Source organism: Anomaloglossus baeobatrachus, chromosome 2, assembly GCF_048569485.1.
Source record: "Anomaloglossus baeobatrachus isolate aAnoBae1 chromosome 2, aAnoBae1.hap1, whole genome shotgun sequence".
Taxonomy (NCBI): domain Eukaryota; kingdom Metazoa; phylum Chordata; class Amphibia; order Anura; family Aromobatidae; genus Anomaloglossus; species Anomaloglossus baeobatrachus.
In genome coordinates, this window is record NC_134354.1 from 132,809,086 (window position 1) to 132,828,235 (window position 19,150).

At 52.8% G+C, this 19,150-nt stretch overlaps 1 protein-coding gene across 1 annotated transcript in view; it reads right to left on the minus strand.

The window, feature by feature from the left end:
- Nucleotides 1-19,150, minus strand: part of TSR1 (TSR1 ribosome maturation factor) — a 65,972-nt gene that overhangs the window by 19,868 nt on the left and 26,954 nt on the right. The window contains exons 8-11 of the mRNA XM_075335345.1: nt 12,157-12,344; nt 11,893-12,055; nt 10,556-10,666; nt 4,278-4,410 (exon numbers count right to left, since the gene is read on the minus strand). Of these exons, the coding sequence (XP_075191460.1) occupies nt 4,278-4,410; nt 10,556-10,666; nt 11,893-12,055; nt 12,157-12,344 (595 nt within the window). The remainder of the gene's footprint in view (nt 1-4,277; nt 4,411-10,555; nt 10,667-11,892; nt 12,056-12,156; nt 12,345-19,150) is intronic.

Sequence of the window (19,150 nt, forward strand, 5' to 3'; positions counted from 1 at the left end):
GTTGTTGTGCCGTGACGCCATTAGGTCGACGTCCGGCATCCCCCAGCGGCAACAGATCTCCTGAAACACGTCCGGGTGAAGGGACCATTCCCCTGCGTCCATGCCCTGGCGACTGAGAAAGTCTGCTTCCCAGTTTTCTACGCCCGGGATGTGAACTGTGGATATGGTGGATGCTGTGGCTTCCACCCACAGCAGAATCCGCCGGACTTCCTGGAAGGCTTGCCGACTGCGTGTCCCACCTTGGTGGTTGATGTAAGCCACCGCTGTGGAGTTGTCCGACTGAATTCGGATCTGCTTGCCTTCCAGCCACTGCTGGAACGCTTTTAGGGCAAGATACACTGCCCTGATCTCCAGAACATTGATCTGAAGTGAGGACTCTTGCTGAGTCCACGTACCCTGAGCCCTGTGGTGGAGAAAAACTGCTCCCCACCCTGACAGACTCGCGTCCGTCGTGACCACCGCCCAGGATGGGGGTAGGAAGGATTTCCCCTTCGATAATGAGGTGGGAAGAAGCCACCACCGAAGGGAAGCTTTGGTTGCCTGAGAGAGGGAAACGTTCCTGTCTAGGGACGTCGGCATCCTGTCCCACTTGCGTAGGATGTCCCATTGAAGTGGACGCAGGTGAAACTGCGCGAAAGGGACTGCTTCCATTGCTGCCACCATCTTCCCCAGGAAGTGCATGAGGCGCCTCAAGGGGTGTGACCGACCTTGAAGGAGAGATTGCACCCCTGTCTGTAGTGAACGCTGTTTGTCCAGCGGAAGCTTCACTATTGCTGGAAGAGTATGAAACTCCATGCCAAGATATGTCAGCGATTGGACCGGTGTCAGATTTGACTTTGGAAAATTGATGATCCACCCGAAACTCTGGAGAATCTCCAGAGTAACGTTGAGGCTGTGTTGGCATGCCTCTTGAGAGGGTGCCTTGACCAGCAGATCGTCTAAGTAAGGTATCACTGAGTGACCCTGAGAGTGGAGGACCGCAACTACTGTAGCCATGACCTTGGTGAAAACCCTTGGGGCTGTCGCCAGGCCGAACGGCAGTGCCGCGAACTGAAGGTGTTCGTCTCCTATGGCGAAGCGCAAGAAGCGCTGATGCTCTGGAGCAATTGGTACGTGGAGATAAGCATCCTTGATATCGATCGATGCTAGGAAATCTCCTTGGGACATTGAGGCGATGACGGAGCGGAGGGATTCCATCCGGAACCGCCTGGTCCTTACGTGTTTGTTGAGCAGTTTTAGGTCCAAAACAGGACGGAAGGACCCGTCCTTCTTTGGAACCACAAACAGGTTGGAGTAGAAACCGTGGCCCTGTTGCTGAAGAGGAACCGGGACCACCACTCCTTCTGCCTTCAGAATGCCCACCGCCTGCAGAAGAGCCTCGGCTCGCTCGGGAGGCGGAGATGTTCTGAAGAATCGAGACGGAGGACGAGAGCTGAACTCTATCCTGTAACCGTGAGACAAAATGTCTCTCACCCAACGGTCTTTTACTTGTGGCAGCCAGGTGTCGCAAAAGCGGGAGAGCCTGCCACCGACCGAGGATGCGGTGTGAGGAGGCCGTAAGTCATGAGGAAGCCGCCTTAGTAGCGGCACCTCCGGCGGTCTTTTTAGGGCGTGATTTAGCCCGCCATGCGTCGGAGTTCCTCTGATCCTTCTGAGGCCTTTTGGCCGAGGAGAATTGGGACCTGCCCGCACCCCGAAAGGACCGAAACCTCGACTGTCCCCTCCTCTGTTGGGGTGTTTTTGGTTTGGCCTGGGGTAAGGATGTTTCCTTTCCCTTGGATTGTTTGATGATTTCATCCAATCTCTCACCAAACAAACGGTCGCCAGAAAATGGCAATCCAGTTAAGCACTTTTTGGAAGCCGAATCTGCCTTCCATTCCCGCAGCCACAAGGCCCTGCGTATTGCCACCGAATTGTCGGCTGCAACCGCCGTACGGCTCGCAGAGTCCAAGACAGCATTAATAGCGTAGGACGCAAATGCCGACGTTTGAGAGGTTATAGACGCCACCTGCGGCGCAGACGTACGTGTGAGTGCGTCGATTTGCGCCTGACCAGCTGAGATAGCTTGGAGTGCCCATACGGCTGCGAATGCTGGAGCAAAAGACGCGCCGATAGCTTCATAGATGGAATTCAACCAGAGCTCCATCTGTCTGTCAGTGGCATCCTTGAGTGAAGCTCCATCTTCCACTGCAACTATGGATCTAGCCGCAAGTCTGGAGATTGGAGGATCCACCTTGGGACACTGAGTCCAGCCCTTGACCACGTCAGGGGGGAAAGGGTAACTTGTATCCTTAAGGCGCTTGGAAAAACGCTTATCTGGACAAGCTCGGTGTTTCTGGACTGCCTCTCTGAAGTCAGAGTGGTCCAGAAACATACTCTTTGTACGCTTGGGAAACCTGAAACGGAATTTCTCCTGCTGAGAAGCTGACTCCTCCACTGGAGGAGCTGAGGGAGAAATATCCAACATTTGATTGATGGACGCAATAAGATCATTCACTATGGCGTCCCCATCAGGAGTATCAAGGTTGAGAGCGGCTTCAGGATCAGAATCCTGATCAGCTACCTCCGCTTCATCATACAGAGAGTCCTCTCGCTGAGACCCTGAACATTGTGATGATGTCGAGGGGATATCATAGCGAGCTCGCTTAATCGGTCTGGGGCTGCGGTCCGTGTCAGAGACCTCACCCTGGGATCCATGAGACACCCCGGGAGGACATTGCTGTTCCAACTGAGGGGGACCAGGGGGCAATGATTCCACAGTGCCCCTGGCTTGAGATGCCGGCCTGGACTGCAAGGCTTCTTAGCAGAGGCTCCGGCTGAGAAAGTGCCACAGGGGCCGAGCATTGCACACAATGAGGGTCAGTGGAACCTGCCGGCAGTATAGCCGTACATGCTGCACAGGCAGCATAGTAAGTCTGTGCTTTGGCACCCTTGCTATTTGTGGACGACATGCTGTTGTCTCCTCTGAGCAATACAGGAGGGTATAGAGACAAAAATCAACAGTGCACCATACAGTGTAAAGTATAGTCTATAATCATGTAATCTATAAGTACACTTCTGCACTAGTGGGGCCAGCACCACAGGTGCTGCTTACCGCCTTCGCAAAGCGGTTGTGTGGGCACCAGAAATCCTGCCTGGGTCTCCCTGAGCTTGTCTCTCCTCTCCAGCGTTAGCAGAGCTGAGAGGAATGGCTGCCGGCGTCCTGAGGAGAGGAGGGAGCCGTGGGCGTGACCCAGAAAAGTGCGGGAACTGGTGCCCCACTGTGCAGAGTGAGGGGGGTGGAGTATGCAAAGCATGCTCCAGCCCTCAGTGCTGCCGTCCTGTACAGCGTCCCGCCCTTCCCCTGACTGGCAGGGCTGGGGGCGGGAAGAAAACGAGACTAGGCCGCAAAAGCCGGGGACTCGAGTTATAAGCGCGGCCGCCGTATAAGCGCGGTCGGCGCGGAAGTCCCCGGCGCACTAACAGTCCCAGCCGCGCCGTAGTGATAACCATGGCAGCGGCAGTCAGCGCGGCAGTCCCCCTACACGAACACACTCAGCGACGCTGAAGTGTGTAATGGCACAAACGCAGTCAGCGCTGCTGTCCCCGGTGCACTAGCACACCCAGCAATGCTGGAGTGTTGCTGTGCGCGGTCCCCACGGGGACACAGAGTACCTCAAAGTAGCAGGGCCATGTCCCTGAACGATACTCTGCTCCTATCCAGCATGGTCCTCAGGAGCTGTGGATGGAGCACGGTCTCCTGTGCCTGGAGACCGAAAGGATCCCACTTCACCCAGAGCCCTAATTGAGGGATGGGGAAGGAAAGCAGCATGTGGGCTCCAGCCTCCGTACCCGCAATGGATACCTCAACCTTAACAACACCGCCGACAAGAGTGGGGTGAGAAGGGAGCATGCTGGGGGCCCTGTTATGGGCCCTCTTTTCTTCCATCCGACATAGTCAGCAGCTGCTGCTGACTAAGCTGTGGAGCTATGCGTGCATGTCTGACCTCCTTCGCACAAAGCATAAAAACTGATGAGCCCGTAGCAGTACGGGGGGTGTATAGGCTGAAGGGGAGGGGCTTTACACTTTTAGTGTAATACTTTGTGTGGCCTCCGGAGGCATAAGCTATACACCCAATTGTCTGGGTCTCCCAATAAGGAGCGACAAAGAAAATACGGTACTTAGTTTCACACTGGTTGTCACAGAGCCGTATATTAAAGAACATAATTGGGTGATACCACATATTCCTAGCAGTAACTATAGACATTCAAAAATGAACAGGATTTTAATTTTTTACCAGACGTGTGCTGAGAGTACAGTGGTGCTGCTCGGAAACGCCGAAATCCGCAGTGAAATATAATTTCTTCTTTCGCATGCACTGGTTCAGTGTTGGCGGCATATCTCCTCACCAACATGTTCACAACAGACATCTACAGGGAAAGAAGGGAATTTTGTTACTTACCGTAAATTCCTTTTCTTCTAGCTCTTATTGGGAGACCCAGACGATTGGGGTATAGCTACTGCCCTCTGGAGGCCACACAAAGCACTACATTAAAAGTGCAAGGCCCCTCCCCCTCTGGCTATACCCCCCCGTGGTATCACGGGTACTCCAGTTTTAGTGCCAAAGCAAGAAGGAGGAAGCCAACAACTGGTTTAAACAAATTAACTCCGAGTAACATCGGAGAACTGAAAAACCGTTCAACATGAACAACATGTGTACCTGCAAACAGCAAAAACAATCCCGAAGGACAACAGGGCGGGTGCTGGGTCTCCCAATAAGAGCTAGAAGAAAAGGAATTTACGGTAAGTAACAAAATTCCCTTCTTCTTCAGCGCTCTATTGGGAGACCCAGACGATTGGGACGTCCAAAAGCTGTCCCTGGGTGGGTAAAGAGATACCTCATGTTAGAGCTGCAAAACAGCCCTCCCCTACGGGGGTGTCACTGCCGCCTGCAGGACTCTTCTACCTAAGCTGGCATCCGCCGAAGCATAGGTATGCACCTGATAATGCTTGGTGAAAGTGTGCAGACTCGACCAGGTAGCTGCCTGGCACACTTGTTGAGCCGAAGCCTGGTGTCGTAATGCCCAGGACGCACCCACGGCTCTGGTTGAGTGGGCTTTTAGCCCTGAAGGAACCGGAAGCCCAGCAGAACGGTAGGCCTCTAAAATTGGTTCTTTGATCCATCGAGCCAAGGTGGCTTTAGAAGCCTGCAACCCCTTGCGCGGACCGGCGACAAGGATAAAAAGTGCATCGGAACGGCGTATGGGCGCCGTGCGGGAAATGTAGATCCTGAGTGTTCTCACCAGATCTAGCAAACGCAAGTCCTTTTCATACCGGTGAACCGGATGAGGATAAAAGGAAGGCAAGGATATATCCTGATTGAGATGAAACGAGGATACGACCTTAGGGAGAAACTCCGGAATGGGGCGCAGCACTACCTTGTCCTGGTGGAACACCAAGAAGGGAGCCTTGGATGACAGAGCTGCTAGCTCAGACACTCGCCGGAGCGATGTGATCGCAACAAGAAACGCCACTTTCTGTGACAGGCGAGAAAAAGAAACTTCTTTGAGAGGCTCGAAGGGCGGTTTCTGGAGAGCCACTAGTACTCTGTTCAGATCCCATGGATCCAACGGCCGCTTGTACGGGGGCACAATATGACAGACCCCCTGCAGGAACGTGCGCACCTTAGGAAGACGTGCTAGACGCTTCTGAAAAAACACGGATAGTGCCGAGACTTGCCCTTTAAGGGAGCTGAGCGCCAAGCCCTTTTCCAACCCTGATTGCAGGAAGGATAGAAAGGTGGGCAATGCAAATGGCCAGGGAGACACTCCCTGAGCAGAGCACCAGGTTAAGAAAATCTTCCACGTTCTGTGGTAGATCTTAGCAGAAGTTGACTTCCTAGCTTGTCTCATTGTGGCTACCACTCCCTGGGATAAGCCTGTTGACGATAGGATCCAGGACTCAATGGCCACACAGTCAGGTTCAGGGCCGCAGAATTCTGATGGAAAAACGGCCCTTGAGACAGCAGGTCTGGACGGTCTGGAAGTGACCACGGTCGGCCGACCGTGAGATGCCACAGATCCGGATACCACGATCTCCTCGGCCAGTCTGGGGCGACGAGTATGATGCGGCTGCAATCGGATCTGATTTTGCGTAGTACTCTGGGCAAGAGTGCCAGAGGCGGGAAGACATATGGGAGGCGGAACTGCGACCAATCTTGCACCAAGGCGTCTGCCGCCAGCGCTCTGTGATCGCGCGACCTCGCCATGAATGCCGGGACCTTGTTGTTGTGCCGAGACGCCATTAGGTCGACGTCCGGCACCCCCCAGCGGCGACAGATTTCTTGAAACACGTCCGGGTGAAGGGACCATTCCCCTGCGTCCATACCCTGGCGACTGAGGAAGTCTGCTTCCCAGTTTTCTACGCCTGGGATGTGAACCGCGGAGATGGTGGATGCTGTGTCCTCCACCCAATTCAGAATGCGCCGGACTTCCTGAAAGGCTTGCCGGCTGCGCGTCCCTCCTTGGTGGTTGATGTATGCCACCGCTGTGGAGTTGTCCGACTGGATTCGGATCTGCTTTCCTTCCAGCCACTGTTGAAAGGCTAGTAGGGCAAGATACACTGCCCTGATTTCCAGAACATTGATCTGAAGGGTGGACTCTTGCGGAGTCCACGTCCCCTGAGCCTTGTGGTGTAGAAACACTGCTCCCCACCCCGACAGACTCGCATCTGTCGTGACCACTGCCCAGGATGGGGGCAGGAAGGATCTTCCCTGAGACAATGAGGTGGGAAGGAGCCACCATTGTAGAGAGTCCTTGGCCGTCTGGGAAAGAGAGACTTTCCTGTCTAGGGAAGTCGTCTTCCCGTCCCATTGGCGGAGAATGTCCCATTGAAGTGGACGCAGATGAAACTGCGCAAAGGGAACTGCTTCCATGGCTGCCACCATCTTCCCTAGGAAGTGCATGAGGCGCCGTAAGGGGTGCGGCTGGCTCTGAAGGAGAGATTGCACCCCTGTCTGTAGGGACCGCTGCTTGTTTAGCGGAAGCTTCACTCTCGCTGCTCGAGTATGGAACTCCATGCCAAGATACGTTAGTGACTGTGTCGGTGACAGATTTGACTTTGGAAAGTTGATGATCCATCCAAAAGTCTGGAGAGTCTCCAGCGTAGCCTGTAGACTGAGTTGGCATGCCTCTTGAGAGGGTGCCTTGACAAGTAGATCGTCTAGGTAAGGGATCACCGAGTGTCCCTGAGAGTGCAAGACTGCTACCACCGCCGCCATGACCTTGGTGAAGACCCGGGGGGCTGTCGCCAGACCGAATGGCAGAGCTGTGAACTGAAGATGGTCGTCTCCTATCACAAAACGTAGAAAACGTTGATGTTCTGTAGCAATTGGCACGTGAAGATAAGCATCTTTGATGTCTATTGAGGCAAGGAAGTCTCCTTGAGACATTGAGGCAATGACAGAACGGAGGGTTTCCATCCGGAACCGCCTGGCGTGCACATGTTTGTTGAGCAGTTTTAGGTCCAGAACAGGACGGAATGAGCCGTCCTTTTTTGGCACCACAAAGAGATTGGAGTAAAACCCTCTCCCTTGTTCCTGAGACGGTACAGGAACCACTACTCCTTCCGCTCTTAGGGAGTCCACCGCCTGCCGCAGGACATCTACACGGTCTGGGTGTGGGGAGGTTCTGAAGAACCGAGCTGGAGGACGAGAACTGAACTCGATTCTGTACCCGCGCGACAAAATGTCTGTCACCCACCGGTCTTTGACCTGTGACATCCAAGTGTCGTAAAAGCGGGAGAGCCTGCCCCCGACCGGTGATGCGGAGGGAGGGGACTGTAAGTCATGAGGTAGCCGCCTTGGAAGCGGTTCCTCCATTTGCTTTCTTGGGGCGTGAATGAGCCCGCCAGGAATCTGAGTTTCTTTGCGTCCTCTGAGTCCCTTTGGACGAGGAGAATTGTGTTTTGCCCGAACCTCGAAAGAACTGAAACTTCTGCTGCCACTTTCTCTGCTGAGGTTTGTTTGATCTGGGCTGGGGCAAAGAGGAGTCTTTACCCTTGGACTGTTTAATGATGTCAGCCAATGGCTCGCCAAACAGTCTTTCTCTAGACAAAGGCAAGCTGGTTAAACATTTTTTGGAACCAGCATCTGCTTTCCAGTCCTTTAACCACAATGCCCTGCGCAAAACTACCGAATTGGCAGACGCCATTGAGGTGCGGCTGGTAGATTCTAGGACCGCATTGATAGCGTAAGACGCAAACGCAGACATCTGCGAGGTTAGGGACGCCACTTGCGGCACCGCTGGATGTAAGATAGCATCCACTTTTGCTAAACCAGCTGAAATAGCTTGGAGTGCCCATACGGCTGCGAATGCTGGAGCAAACGACGCGCCGATAGCTTCATAGACAGATTTTAACCAGAGGTCCATCTGTCTGTCATTGGCATCCTTAAGTGAAGCGCCATCCTCTACTGCAACTATGGATCTAGCTGCAAGCTTGGAAATCGGGGGGTCCACCTTTGGACACTGGGTCCAGCGCTTGACCACATCAGGGGGGAAAGGATAACGCGTATCCTTAGAACGTTTAGAGAAACGCTTTTCTGGATGAGCGTCGTGTTTTTGGATTGATTCTCTGAAGTCAGAGTGATCCAACAGAGCACTTAATTTACGCTTGGGATAGAGGAAACGAAATTTTTCCTGCTCTGCCGCTGCCTCTTCTGCTGAAGGGGTTGGGGGAGAAATATCTAACAGCCTATTGATGGCTGAGATAAGATCGTTTACCATGGCGTCCCCATCCGGGGTATCCAGATTGAGAGGAGTTCCAGGATTAGACTCCTGATCACTCTCTTCAGACACAGCGCAGGGAGACTGATTGCGCTGAGACCCTGAGCAGTGTGATGACGTTGAGGGTCTTTCCCAGCGAGCCCGCTTGGGGTGGCTGGGGCAATCATCTGAGTCAGTATACTCATCCTGAGAAGCCGGGGACTCCCTTGCAGTCTGGATTAAATCCAGCTGCGGAGGATTAGAGGACATAGACCTCGCCGTGTCCATAGACTGAGCCCCTGGCATGGATTGCAAAGTTTCCAGGATTTTTGCCATAGTCACCGACATATTAACCGCAAAAACTGCAAAGTCTGACCCTGACACCGGGGCAGGACTTACAGGCGTCTCAGCCTGGGTCACTATCTCTCCTGACTCCGGCTGGCGAAGCAGCACCGGATCTGAGCATTGCACACAATGGGGGTCCTTGGAACCTGCTGGTAGATTAGCCCCACATGCAGCACACACAGTGGACACAGCCCTAGCCTTGGCAGCTTTGCGTCTTATGGATGACATGCTGCTGCTTCCTCAGAGTGATCTGGGGTATTCAGCCAGGAAGCGACCTCACAGTGCAGAAATCAATAAATATCTATGTCCAGTGACACAATACACTAACATACACTGAGGCACTAGAGGGGCCAGCTGAAAAGCCGCTTACCGCCCGCTAAAGAGCGGGTGTGTGGTCTTCCAAAGCCCCTCAGTCTAGGTCTCCCAGAGCCTTGCGTCCTTCCTCCAGCCTGCCATGCATGTAATGGCTGCCGGCGTCCTGAGAGAAGAAGGGGGGCGGGCCCTGGGCGTTCCTGACCAAGAGCGGGAAGCCTGCTTCCCTCTGTGCCTAGTGTGAGGGCTGGAGCATGTAAATCAGGCTCCAGCCCTCCTCGCTGCTGTGAAACAGCGTCTCTCCCCTACCCTGATTGACAGGGTGGGGGCGGGAACGATCGGAGCTGCCGGCGTCCTAGGCCCAAAAGCCGGGGACTATAGTTATAAACGCCGCCGCCGTAAAAGCGCGGTCGGCGTATCCCCGGCGCACCACAAGTCACAGCAGCGCCGCCCGGTCCAGTGAGGGTCGGCGCTGCGTTCCCAGAACACAAAGTCCCCCAGATAACTGTAGGAACACCAGCTCAGTGTACGGTCCCCGGCGCACTACAACACCCAGCCAGCCCGGAGTGTGTGTGTGCCTGCCGGGGACACAGAGTACCTGTATGATGCAGGGCCCGGTCCCTGATGGTACTCCTACTCCGTATCCATCAGGTTCTAATGGGTCTGTGGATGGAGCCCGGCGACAGAGCTTTGAGGCCGGCAGGATCCCACTTCCACAGAACCCCCAAGGGGATGTGGAAGGAAAACAGCATGTCAGGCTCCAGCCCTGTACCAGCAATAGGTACCTCAACCTTACAACACCATCCAGGGGTGAGAAGGGAGCATGCTGGGAACACTATATGTGTCCTCTTTTCTTCCATCCGAACTAGTCAGCAGCTACTGCTGACTAAAATCTGTGGAGCTATGCATGGAATGTCTGACCTCCTTCGCACACAAAGCTAAAACTGGAGTACCCGTGATACCACGGGGGGGTATAGCCAGAGGGGGAGGGGCCTTGCACTTTTAATGTAGTGCTTTGTGTGGCCTCCAGAGGGCAGTAGCTATACCCCAATCGTCTGGGTCTCCCAATAGAGCGCTGAAGAAAGATATACACCTAAATGATCTGCTTTTAAATGTCATTTCTTTTTTTTATTGGGATGGTAGAACTAGTGCTTACCTTGTGTTCATGAGGAAGCAGTGAATAGAGGACAAGTGGCGCCCCCTGTTTGAAATGTTCCAAGACAGAAACAGGTACTCCAGTGAGGTGTACTGTGACGTACCAGCCAACCTACAGGGCCAGAAGAAATAAAATGTACAGTATATGTGCCCACTAGAGGTGTATGCAGAAAGGATCATATAGTCTTAATTTTCAGAGAGAGGGCAATCGGGGTAGAAATACTTTGGAAGGGGGGCACTATTGGAATAAACACTTTGTAAGAGGGCAGTAGGAGAATTATAATCTTCAAAAAGGAGAACACAGGAGACTTAAGAAGTTTTAGGATTTCTTCACAAAGAATGTCTCATGCAACTCATCGGTCAAAGTCAAGTTTGGCTCTGAAGGTAAGCAGATTAGAGACCCCTAATGTAAAAAACATTACAGAAAAATAAAGAAAGCTATTTCTAACACAAGGTCAGATTACCAATTCACTAGCAGAATGCAGCAGGCCCCATGATAAAGGTGGGGGCAGCACAGGTGCAAAATAGTGATGAAACAACCCACCAATTCATGGAGGAGGTGTCTGCTCGTCCTAAACATGCACAACGATGAGGCGTGCATAAGGCACCAGTCACACAGGTATATGTGAAGCAGTGTGTGTCATACAGCCTATTGATGATACCCATACTATTAGATCAGGTCGGCTGCCCAGCACTATATAAGTGCACCCCACAGGACAGACACCCCAATTCATCCAACTAACACTAAAGACCTGATTGCACCCTGCATAAAAATGGAAAAACATGCAATAAAAAGATGAAAATGATGTTTAAAATACATGCGGTATTTGTCCATATTTTGGCCAAAATGTGCAAGCTCATAACCCACATCAATGGTCCGCATTAGTGATAAGCAAATACTAAATATTTGGGTTTGGATTATTTGTACCGAATATCTAGTACTATTATTTGTAACAAATAACTAACCTAATGCAAGTCAATGGGGAACAAGAGCATTTTTCTTGATTTCGCAGACAAATATAGGGTTTCCCAATGACTTGCATCAGGTTTGTTATTTGTGATGAATACTGGAATGGTACTAGGTATTCAATACAAATAACCTCAATATTTAGTATTCACTCATCACTAGTCCCCATACTTAAAAGTCCCTACATTAATTTCAAAAATGGCTCAAAAGAAAAAAAGTAAATGAATTAAAAAAAAAAAAAAAAAAAAAAAAAAGCCATTACCAACACAAGGTCAGTTTACCAATGCATTAGCAGGATGCAGTGATCCCCCGTGGGAAAGGTGGGGGCAGCAGAGGTGCAATACTGACACCTCTTGTAACCCATCAATTACCATGGCGCTGTCATTCTCTTCCTCCTGTAACTCTCTAAAGATGCGTTTTCTGGTCCTGAAAAAGTCATGAAACTGGAAGATACGCGCATAATCTCTGGGTAGATTTTCCTTAGGATCCCATGGTGATGTGCGGAAACTTTTCAAACCCCGATACTTCTGAAACCTGAAAATCAGAAATAACCAGAGTTAAAAAAATAAATAAATAAAAAATAAATTGGTATTCTGACGGACTGCTCAATGTAGGGACTTATGTCCCACTCTTACCGGACTCTGGCTTGCTGATCTCGTGGGGTGTCCACCTCATCTGGGAACATCTCATCCTGTCGCTGCAGTTTATATTTCTCCAACATTTGTTCTTCCTCAGTTTCATCCAGGTTTTCATCATATTTGTCATCCCGAGTGCTGTCTGGAATCGTGACCGTCTCACTCTCCTCTCCAGCACTGTCTTCTTCCTGACAATATAACAGTGCAACGCCATTGAAGAAGGGAATTTTGTTTACTTACTGTAAATTCCTTTTCTTCTAGCTCCAATTGGGAGACCCAGACAATTGGGTGTATAGCTTCTGCCTCCGGAGGCCACACAAAGTATTACACTTTAAAAAGTGTAACCCCTCCCCTCTGCCTATACACCCTCCCGTGCATCACGGGCTCCTCAGTTTTGGTGCAAGAGCAGGAAGGAGGAAACTTATAAATTGGTCTAAGGTAAATTCAATCCGAAGGATGTTCGGAGAACTGAAACCATGAACCAAAGAAACAATTGAACATGAACAACATGTGTACACAACAGAACAACAAGCCCGAAGGGAACAGGGGCGGGTGCTGGGTCTCCCAATTGGAGCTAGAAGAAAAGGAATTTACGGTAAGTAAACAAAATTCCCTTCTTCTTTGTCGCTCCATTGGGAGACCCAGACAATTGGGACGTCCAAAAGCAGTCCCTGGGTGGGTAAAAGAATACCTCGATAAATAGAGCCGACACGGCTCCCTCTTACAGGTGGGCAACCGCCGCCTGAAGGACTCGCCTACCTAGACTGGCGTCTGCCGAAGCATAGGTATGCACTTGATAGTGTTTCGTGAAAGTGTGCAGACTAGACCACGTAGCTGCCTGACACACCTGCTGAGCCGTCGCCCGGTGCCGCAATGCCCAGGACGCACCCACGGCTCTGGTAGAATGGGCTTTCAGCCCCGAAGGAAGCGGAAGCCCCGCAGAACGGTAAGCTTCAAGAATCGGTTCCTTGATCCACCGAGCCAAGGTTGACTTGGAAGCCTGCGAACCCTTACGCTGACCGGCGACAAGTACAAAGAGTGCATCTGAACGGCGCAAGGGCGCTGTGCGAGACACGTAGTACCGGAGTGCTCTCACTAGATCTAATGAGTGCAAATCATTTTCACATCGGTGAATTGGATTAGGGCAAAAAGAAGGTAAGGTGATATCCTGATTGAGATGAAAAGGAGATACCACCTTAGGGAGAAATTCCGGGACAGGACGCAGAACCACCTTATCCTGGTGAAAAACCAGGAAGGGGGCTTTGCATGACAGTGCTACAAGCTCCGACACTCTTCGGAGTGATGTGACTGCCACTAGAAATGCCACCTTCTGCGAAAGACGTGATAAGGAGACATCTCGCAGCGGCTCGAAAGGTGGTTTCTGAAGAGCCGTTAGCACCCTGTTAAGGTCCCAGGGCTCTAGTGGGCGCTTGTAAGGTGGGACTATGTGGCATACTCCTTGCAGGAACGTGCGGACCTGCGGGAGCCTGGCCAGGCGCCTTTGAAAAAATACTGAGAGCGCCGATACTTGTCCCTTGAGAGAGCTTAGTGACAAACCTTTGTCCATTCCAGATTGAAGGAAGGAAAGAAAAATGGGTAAGGCAAAAGGCCAGGGAGTAAACCCATTCACAGAGCACCAGGACAAGAATATCCGCCAAGTCCTGTAATAGATCTTGGCGGACGTCGGTTTCCTGGCTTGTCTCATAGTGGCAATGACATCCTGAGATAACCCTGACGATGCTAGGAGCCAGGACTCAATGGCCACACAGTCAGGTTGAGGGCCGCAGAATTCAGATGGAAAAACGGCCCTTGTGACAGCAAGTCTGTGCGGTCTGGAAGGGCCCACGGTTGACCCACCGTGAGATGCCACAGATCCGGGTACCACGATCGCCTCGGCAAGTCTGGAGCGACGAGAATGGCGCGGCGGCAGTCGGACCTGATCTTGCGTAATACTCTGGGTAGCATCGCCAGAGGAGGAAACACATAAGGTAGTTGAAACTGCGACCAATCCTGTACTAATGCATCTGCCGCCAGAGCTCTGTGATCCTGAGATCGTGCCATGAATGCTGGGACCTTGTTGTTGTGCCGTGACGCCATGAGATCGACGTCCGGCGTTCCCCAGCGGCGACAGATCTCTCGAAACACCTCTGGGTGCAGAGACCATTCCCCCGCGTCCATGCCCTGACGACTGAGAAAATCTGCTTCCCAGTTTTCTACTCCCGGTATGTGAACTGCGGAGATGGTGGATGCTGTGGCTTCCACCCACTGCAGAATTCGCCGTACTTCCTGGAAGGCTTGACGACTGCGAGTGCCGCCCTGGTGATTGATGTAGGCGACTGCAGTGGCGTTGTCCGACTGGATACGGATCTGCCTGCCCTCCAGCCACTGATGGAACGCCAATAGGGCTAGATACACTGCCCTTATCTCCAGAACATTGATCTGAAGGGAAGACTCCCTCGGAGTCCAGGTCCCCTGAGCCCTGTGGTGGAGAAACACTGCTCCTCACCCTGACAGGCTCGCGTCCGTGGTGACCACAGCCCAGGTTGGGGGCAGGAAGGATTTTCCCTGCGATAGAGAAGTGGGAAGAAGCCACCACTGAAGAGACGTCTTGGTTGCCAGGGAAAGAGAGACATTCTTGTCGAGGGAAGTCGATCTCTTGTCCCACTTGTGGAGAATGTCCCATTGGAGTGGGCGTAGATGAAATTGCGCGAAGGGCACTGCCTCCATCGCTGCCACCATCTTCCCTAGGAAGTGCATGAGGCGCCTCAATGGGTGTGACTGACTCTGAAGAAGAGATTGCACCCCTGCTTGCAGAGAAAGCTGTTTGTCCAGTGATAGCTTGACTACCGCTGACTGGGTATGAAACTCCATCCCGAGGTAGGTCAACGACTGGGTCGGTGTCAACTTGGATTTTGGAAAGTTGATGATCCACCCGAACTGCTGGAGAGTCTCCAGAGCGACGGTAAGGCTGTGTTGACACGCCTCCCGAGACGGTGCCCTGACTAGGAGATCGTCTAAGTAGGGAATCCCGAGTGGTTTTGGGAGTGTAGGACCGCCACAACGGATGCCATGACTTTGGTGAAAACCCGTGGGGCTGTCGCCAAGCCGAAAGGCAATGCCATGAACTGAAGGTGTTCGTCCCCTATGGCGAAACGCAAGAAGCGTTGATGTTCGGGTGCGATCGGCACATGGAGATAAGCATCTTTGATGTCGATCGATGCGAGAAAGTCTCCCTGTGACATCGAAGCGATGACCGAGCGGAGAGATTCCATCCTGAACCGTCTGGTTCTCACATGTCTGTTGAGCAGTTTGAGGTCCAGAACGGGACGGAATGAACTGTCCTTCTTTGGCACCACGAACAAGTTGGAGTAAAAGCCGCGCCCCTGTTCCTGAGGGGGGACGGGAATCACAACTCCTTCTGTCTTCAGAGCGGCCACTGCCTGAAGAAGTGCGTCGGCCCGAGCAGGGGGGGGGGGGGGAGGTTGTGAAGAAACGAGTTGGAGGACGAGAGGTGAACTCTATCCTGTAACCGTGAGACAGAATGTCTCTCACCCATCGGTCTTGAACATGTGGCCACCAGGTGTCGCAAAAGCGGGAGAGCCTGCCACCGACCGAGGATGCGGTTCGGGGATGCCAAGAGTCATGAGGAGGCCGCCTTGGAGGCAGTGCCTCCGGCGGTCTTTTGGGGGCGTGACTTAGACCGCCACGCGTAGGAGTTCCTCTGACCTTTCTCCGGCCTATTGGACGAAGAGGATTGGGACTTGGCGGAGGGGCGAAAGGACCGAAACCTCGATTGTATCTTACGTTGCTGAGGTCGCTTCGGCCTGGACTGGGGTAAGGAGGAGTCCTTTCCCTTGGATTCTTTAATAATCTCATCCAATCGTTCTCCAAACAATCGGTCGCCAGAAAACGGCAAACCGGTTAGGAATCTCTTGGAAGCAGAGTCTGCCTTCCATTCGCGCAGCCACATGGCTCTGCGGACTGCCACCGAATTAGCGGATGCCACCGCTGTACGGCTAGCAGAGTCTAGGACTGCATTCATGGCGTATGAAGAAAACGCCGACGCCTGAGAAGTCAAAGACGCAACCTGCGGAGCAGAAGTACGTGTAACCGCATTAATCTCGGTTAGACAAGCCGAGATAGCTTGGAGTGCCCACACGGCTGCAAAAGCCGGGGCAAAGGACGCGCCCGTGGCTTCATAGATGGATTTCACCAGGAGCTCTATCTGCCTCTCAGTGGCATCTTTTAGCGATGAGCCATCTGCAACCGATACCACAGATCTAGCCGCCAATCTAGAGACTGGAGGATCCACCTTGGGACACTGAGCCCAACCCTTAACTACGTCAGAGGGGAAGGGGTAACGTGTGTCAGCAAGGCGCTTAGTAAAGCGCTTGTCTGGAACCACTCTGGGTTTCTGGACAGCATCCTTGAAGTTAGAGTGGTCGAGAAACGCACTCCGTGTACGTTTGGGGAACCGAAACTGGTGTTTCTCCTGCTGAGAAGCCGACTCCTCTATAGGTGGAGGCGGGGGAGATAGATCTAACACCTGGTTGATGGACGAGATAAGATCATTTACTAAGGCGTCCCCTTCAGGTGTATCAAGGTTGAGGGCAACGTCATGGTCAGAGCCCTGAGCTGCCACCTCCGCCTCGTCCTCCAGCGAGTCCTCCAGCCGGGAACCTGAGCAGCGTGATGAAGCTGAGGATTCCAAGCGGGCCCGCTTAGCTGGTCTGGGGCTGTGGTCCGTGGAGGAGTCCTCCACGTGAAACATAGAGCCCACCCCGGGAGCGCGCTGCGGCGTGGACCGAGAGGGACCTGGAGGCGCCGATCCAACAGTGTCCTGGGTCTGTGTAAGGACCGGTCTGGACTGCAAGGCTTCTAGCAGCTTGGCAGACCATTTGTCCATAGACTTAGCCATGGATTGTGAAAGAGACTCAGAGAGCTTCTCAGCAAAAACTGCAAACTCTGTCCCTGCCGCCTGGACAGTGGTAGCATGGGGGTCTACCTGAGCCGAGGGGCCCACAAGTGGTCGCGGCTCCGGCTGAGTCAGTGTAACAGGGGTCGAGCATTGCTCACAGTGAGGGTAGGTGGAACCCGCAGGCAACATAGCCCCACAAGAGGTACAGGTTGCAAAAAAACCCTTATATATTATATATATAATACGTATCTATTCAGGCAACCCAGGGGGACCAGCACCGGATGACCGGTGTGGCTTACCGACCGCTAAAAAGCGGCGTGTGTGTCCTCCAGATTCCCTGCTCCAGGTCTCCCAGCGGTGAAGAGTAGTGTTGAGCGAGTATGCTTGTCACTACTCGGTACTCGCACGAGTATCACTGTATTCGGGATACTCGGCGGGTACCGAGTAATCTCGCGATACTCGTGCTGTACTCGTGGTCTTCATGTTGGCGCTCTTTTGAGAGCCAGCCCTCATGCAGGGATTGGCTGGCAGACCGCAATGCCACAGCCCTGTTAGTTGTGGAATTGCAGTGATTGGCCGGCCCTCACAGCATGACCGTGCCTTTAGCCCGACACTTCCCCGCTCGGCTATGGCCCCTCCCGCACTCCGCGTGTATATATATATGCACGCTTACACACAAACGCACGTTTTTTTTTTTAATTTACAGTTTTATGGTTTCTACATGCTGCCGGGGTCATTTCAGAATAATACTCGGGTCTCCCATAGGATAACATTGGGCTCGGTGCTCGGGCCGAGTACACGAGTATCTTGGGATGCTCGGCCTGAGCCTCAAGCACCCGAGCATTTTAGTACTCGCTCATCACTAGTGAAGAGCTCTTTCCTGATGATTCTCCAGCGCAGAATGTCTGAAAAAAATGGCTGCTGGAGCTCTCAGAGGGGGAGTGGAGCGGTGGGCGGCACCAGGAAAAAGTGCGGGAATCTGGGGTCCCTATTGTGATCAAAGAGGGGGGAGGAAGCATACAGGATGCTCCGGCCCTCACTGCCGACGTCAGGGCTGTCCCGCCCCTACCCTGACAGACAGGTCCAGGGGCGGGAGTCTTGCCAATAGGCCGCAACTGAAGCCGGGGACTAAATTTATGACCGCGGCCGACAAACAGGCGCGGTCGGCGCGGAAGTCCCCCGGCTTTCACGGCCTAGCAGCCCTTGCAGCGTCCGGGTGCCAGGCGCTCCATGAACCGTCCCCATGGGGACACAGAGTACCTGACAGATGCAGGGCCCGGTCCCTGATGAAGAAAATACTCCGGTCCGGCAGATTCCACACAGGGGCTGCGGAGGGAGCACGGTCCCAGTACCTGGATGACCGCTCAGGATCCCACTTCTCCCAGAGCCCCCAAGGGATGGTGAAGGAAATACGGCATGAGGCTCCGGCCGTCGTACCCGCAATGGGTACCTCAACCTTAACAGCACCGCCGACGTAGTGGGGTGAGAAGGGAGCATGCCGGGGGCCCCATGGGAGCCCTCTTTTCTTCCAACCGATAACATCAGCAGCTGCTGCTGACTAAAATGGGAATGCATGAGTGGATGTGTGCCTCCTTCCACACAAAGCATAAAACTGAGGAGCCCGTGAGGCACGGGAGGGTGTATAGGCAGAGGGGAGGGGTTACACTTTTGAGTGTAATACTTTGTGTGGCCTCCGGAGGCAGAAGCTATACACCCAATTGTCTGGGTCTCCCAATGGAGCGACAAAGAAATAAAACATACAGTTTCATCATTCCATATCCATAATGGGAAACCCCACATCAAGTGTAAAAAGAACATACACGAGCAGCCTAATGATCATTACATGTGCATTATCTGAGCCACAAGTGGAGACATCTTCACTCCTCTCATAAGAGAATTCAAGATCAACTTAGGCTGGTTTCAGATCAGCGGTATTTTGGCGCACTGCCGAATCCGGCACAAATGCGGTACAGTGCAATACAGTTCAATGGAATCGCGGCAAGGCAACATGCTATCACATGCGGCCGCATGTGACCTTATCTATCCGAGATTCAACTGTATTGAACTGTACTGCAT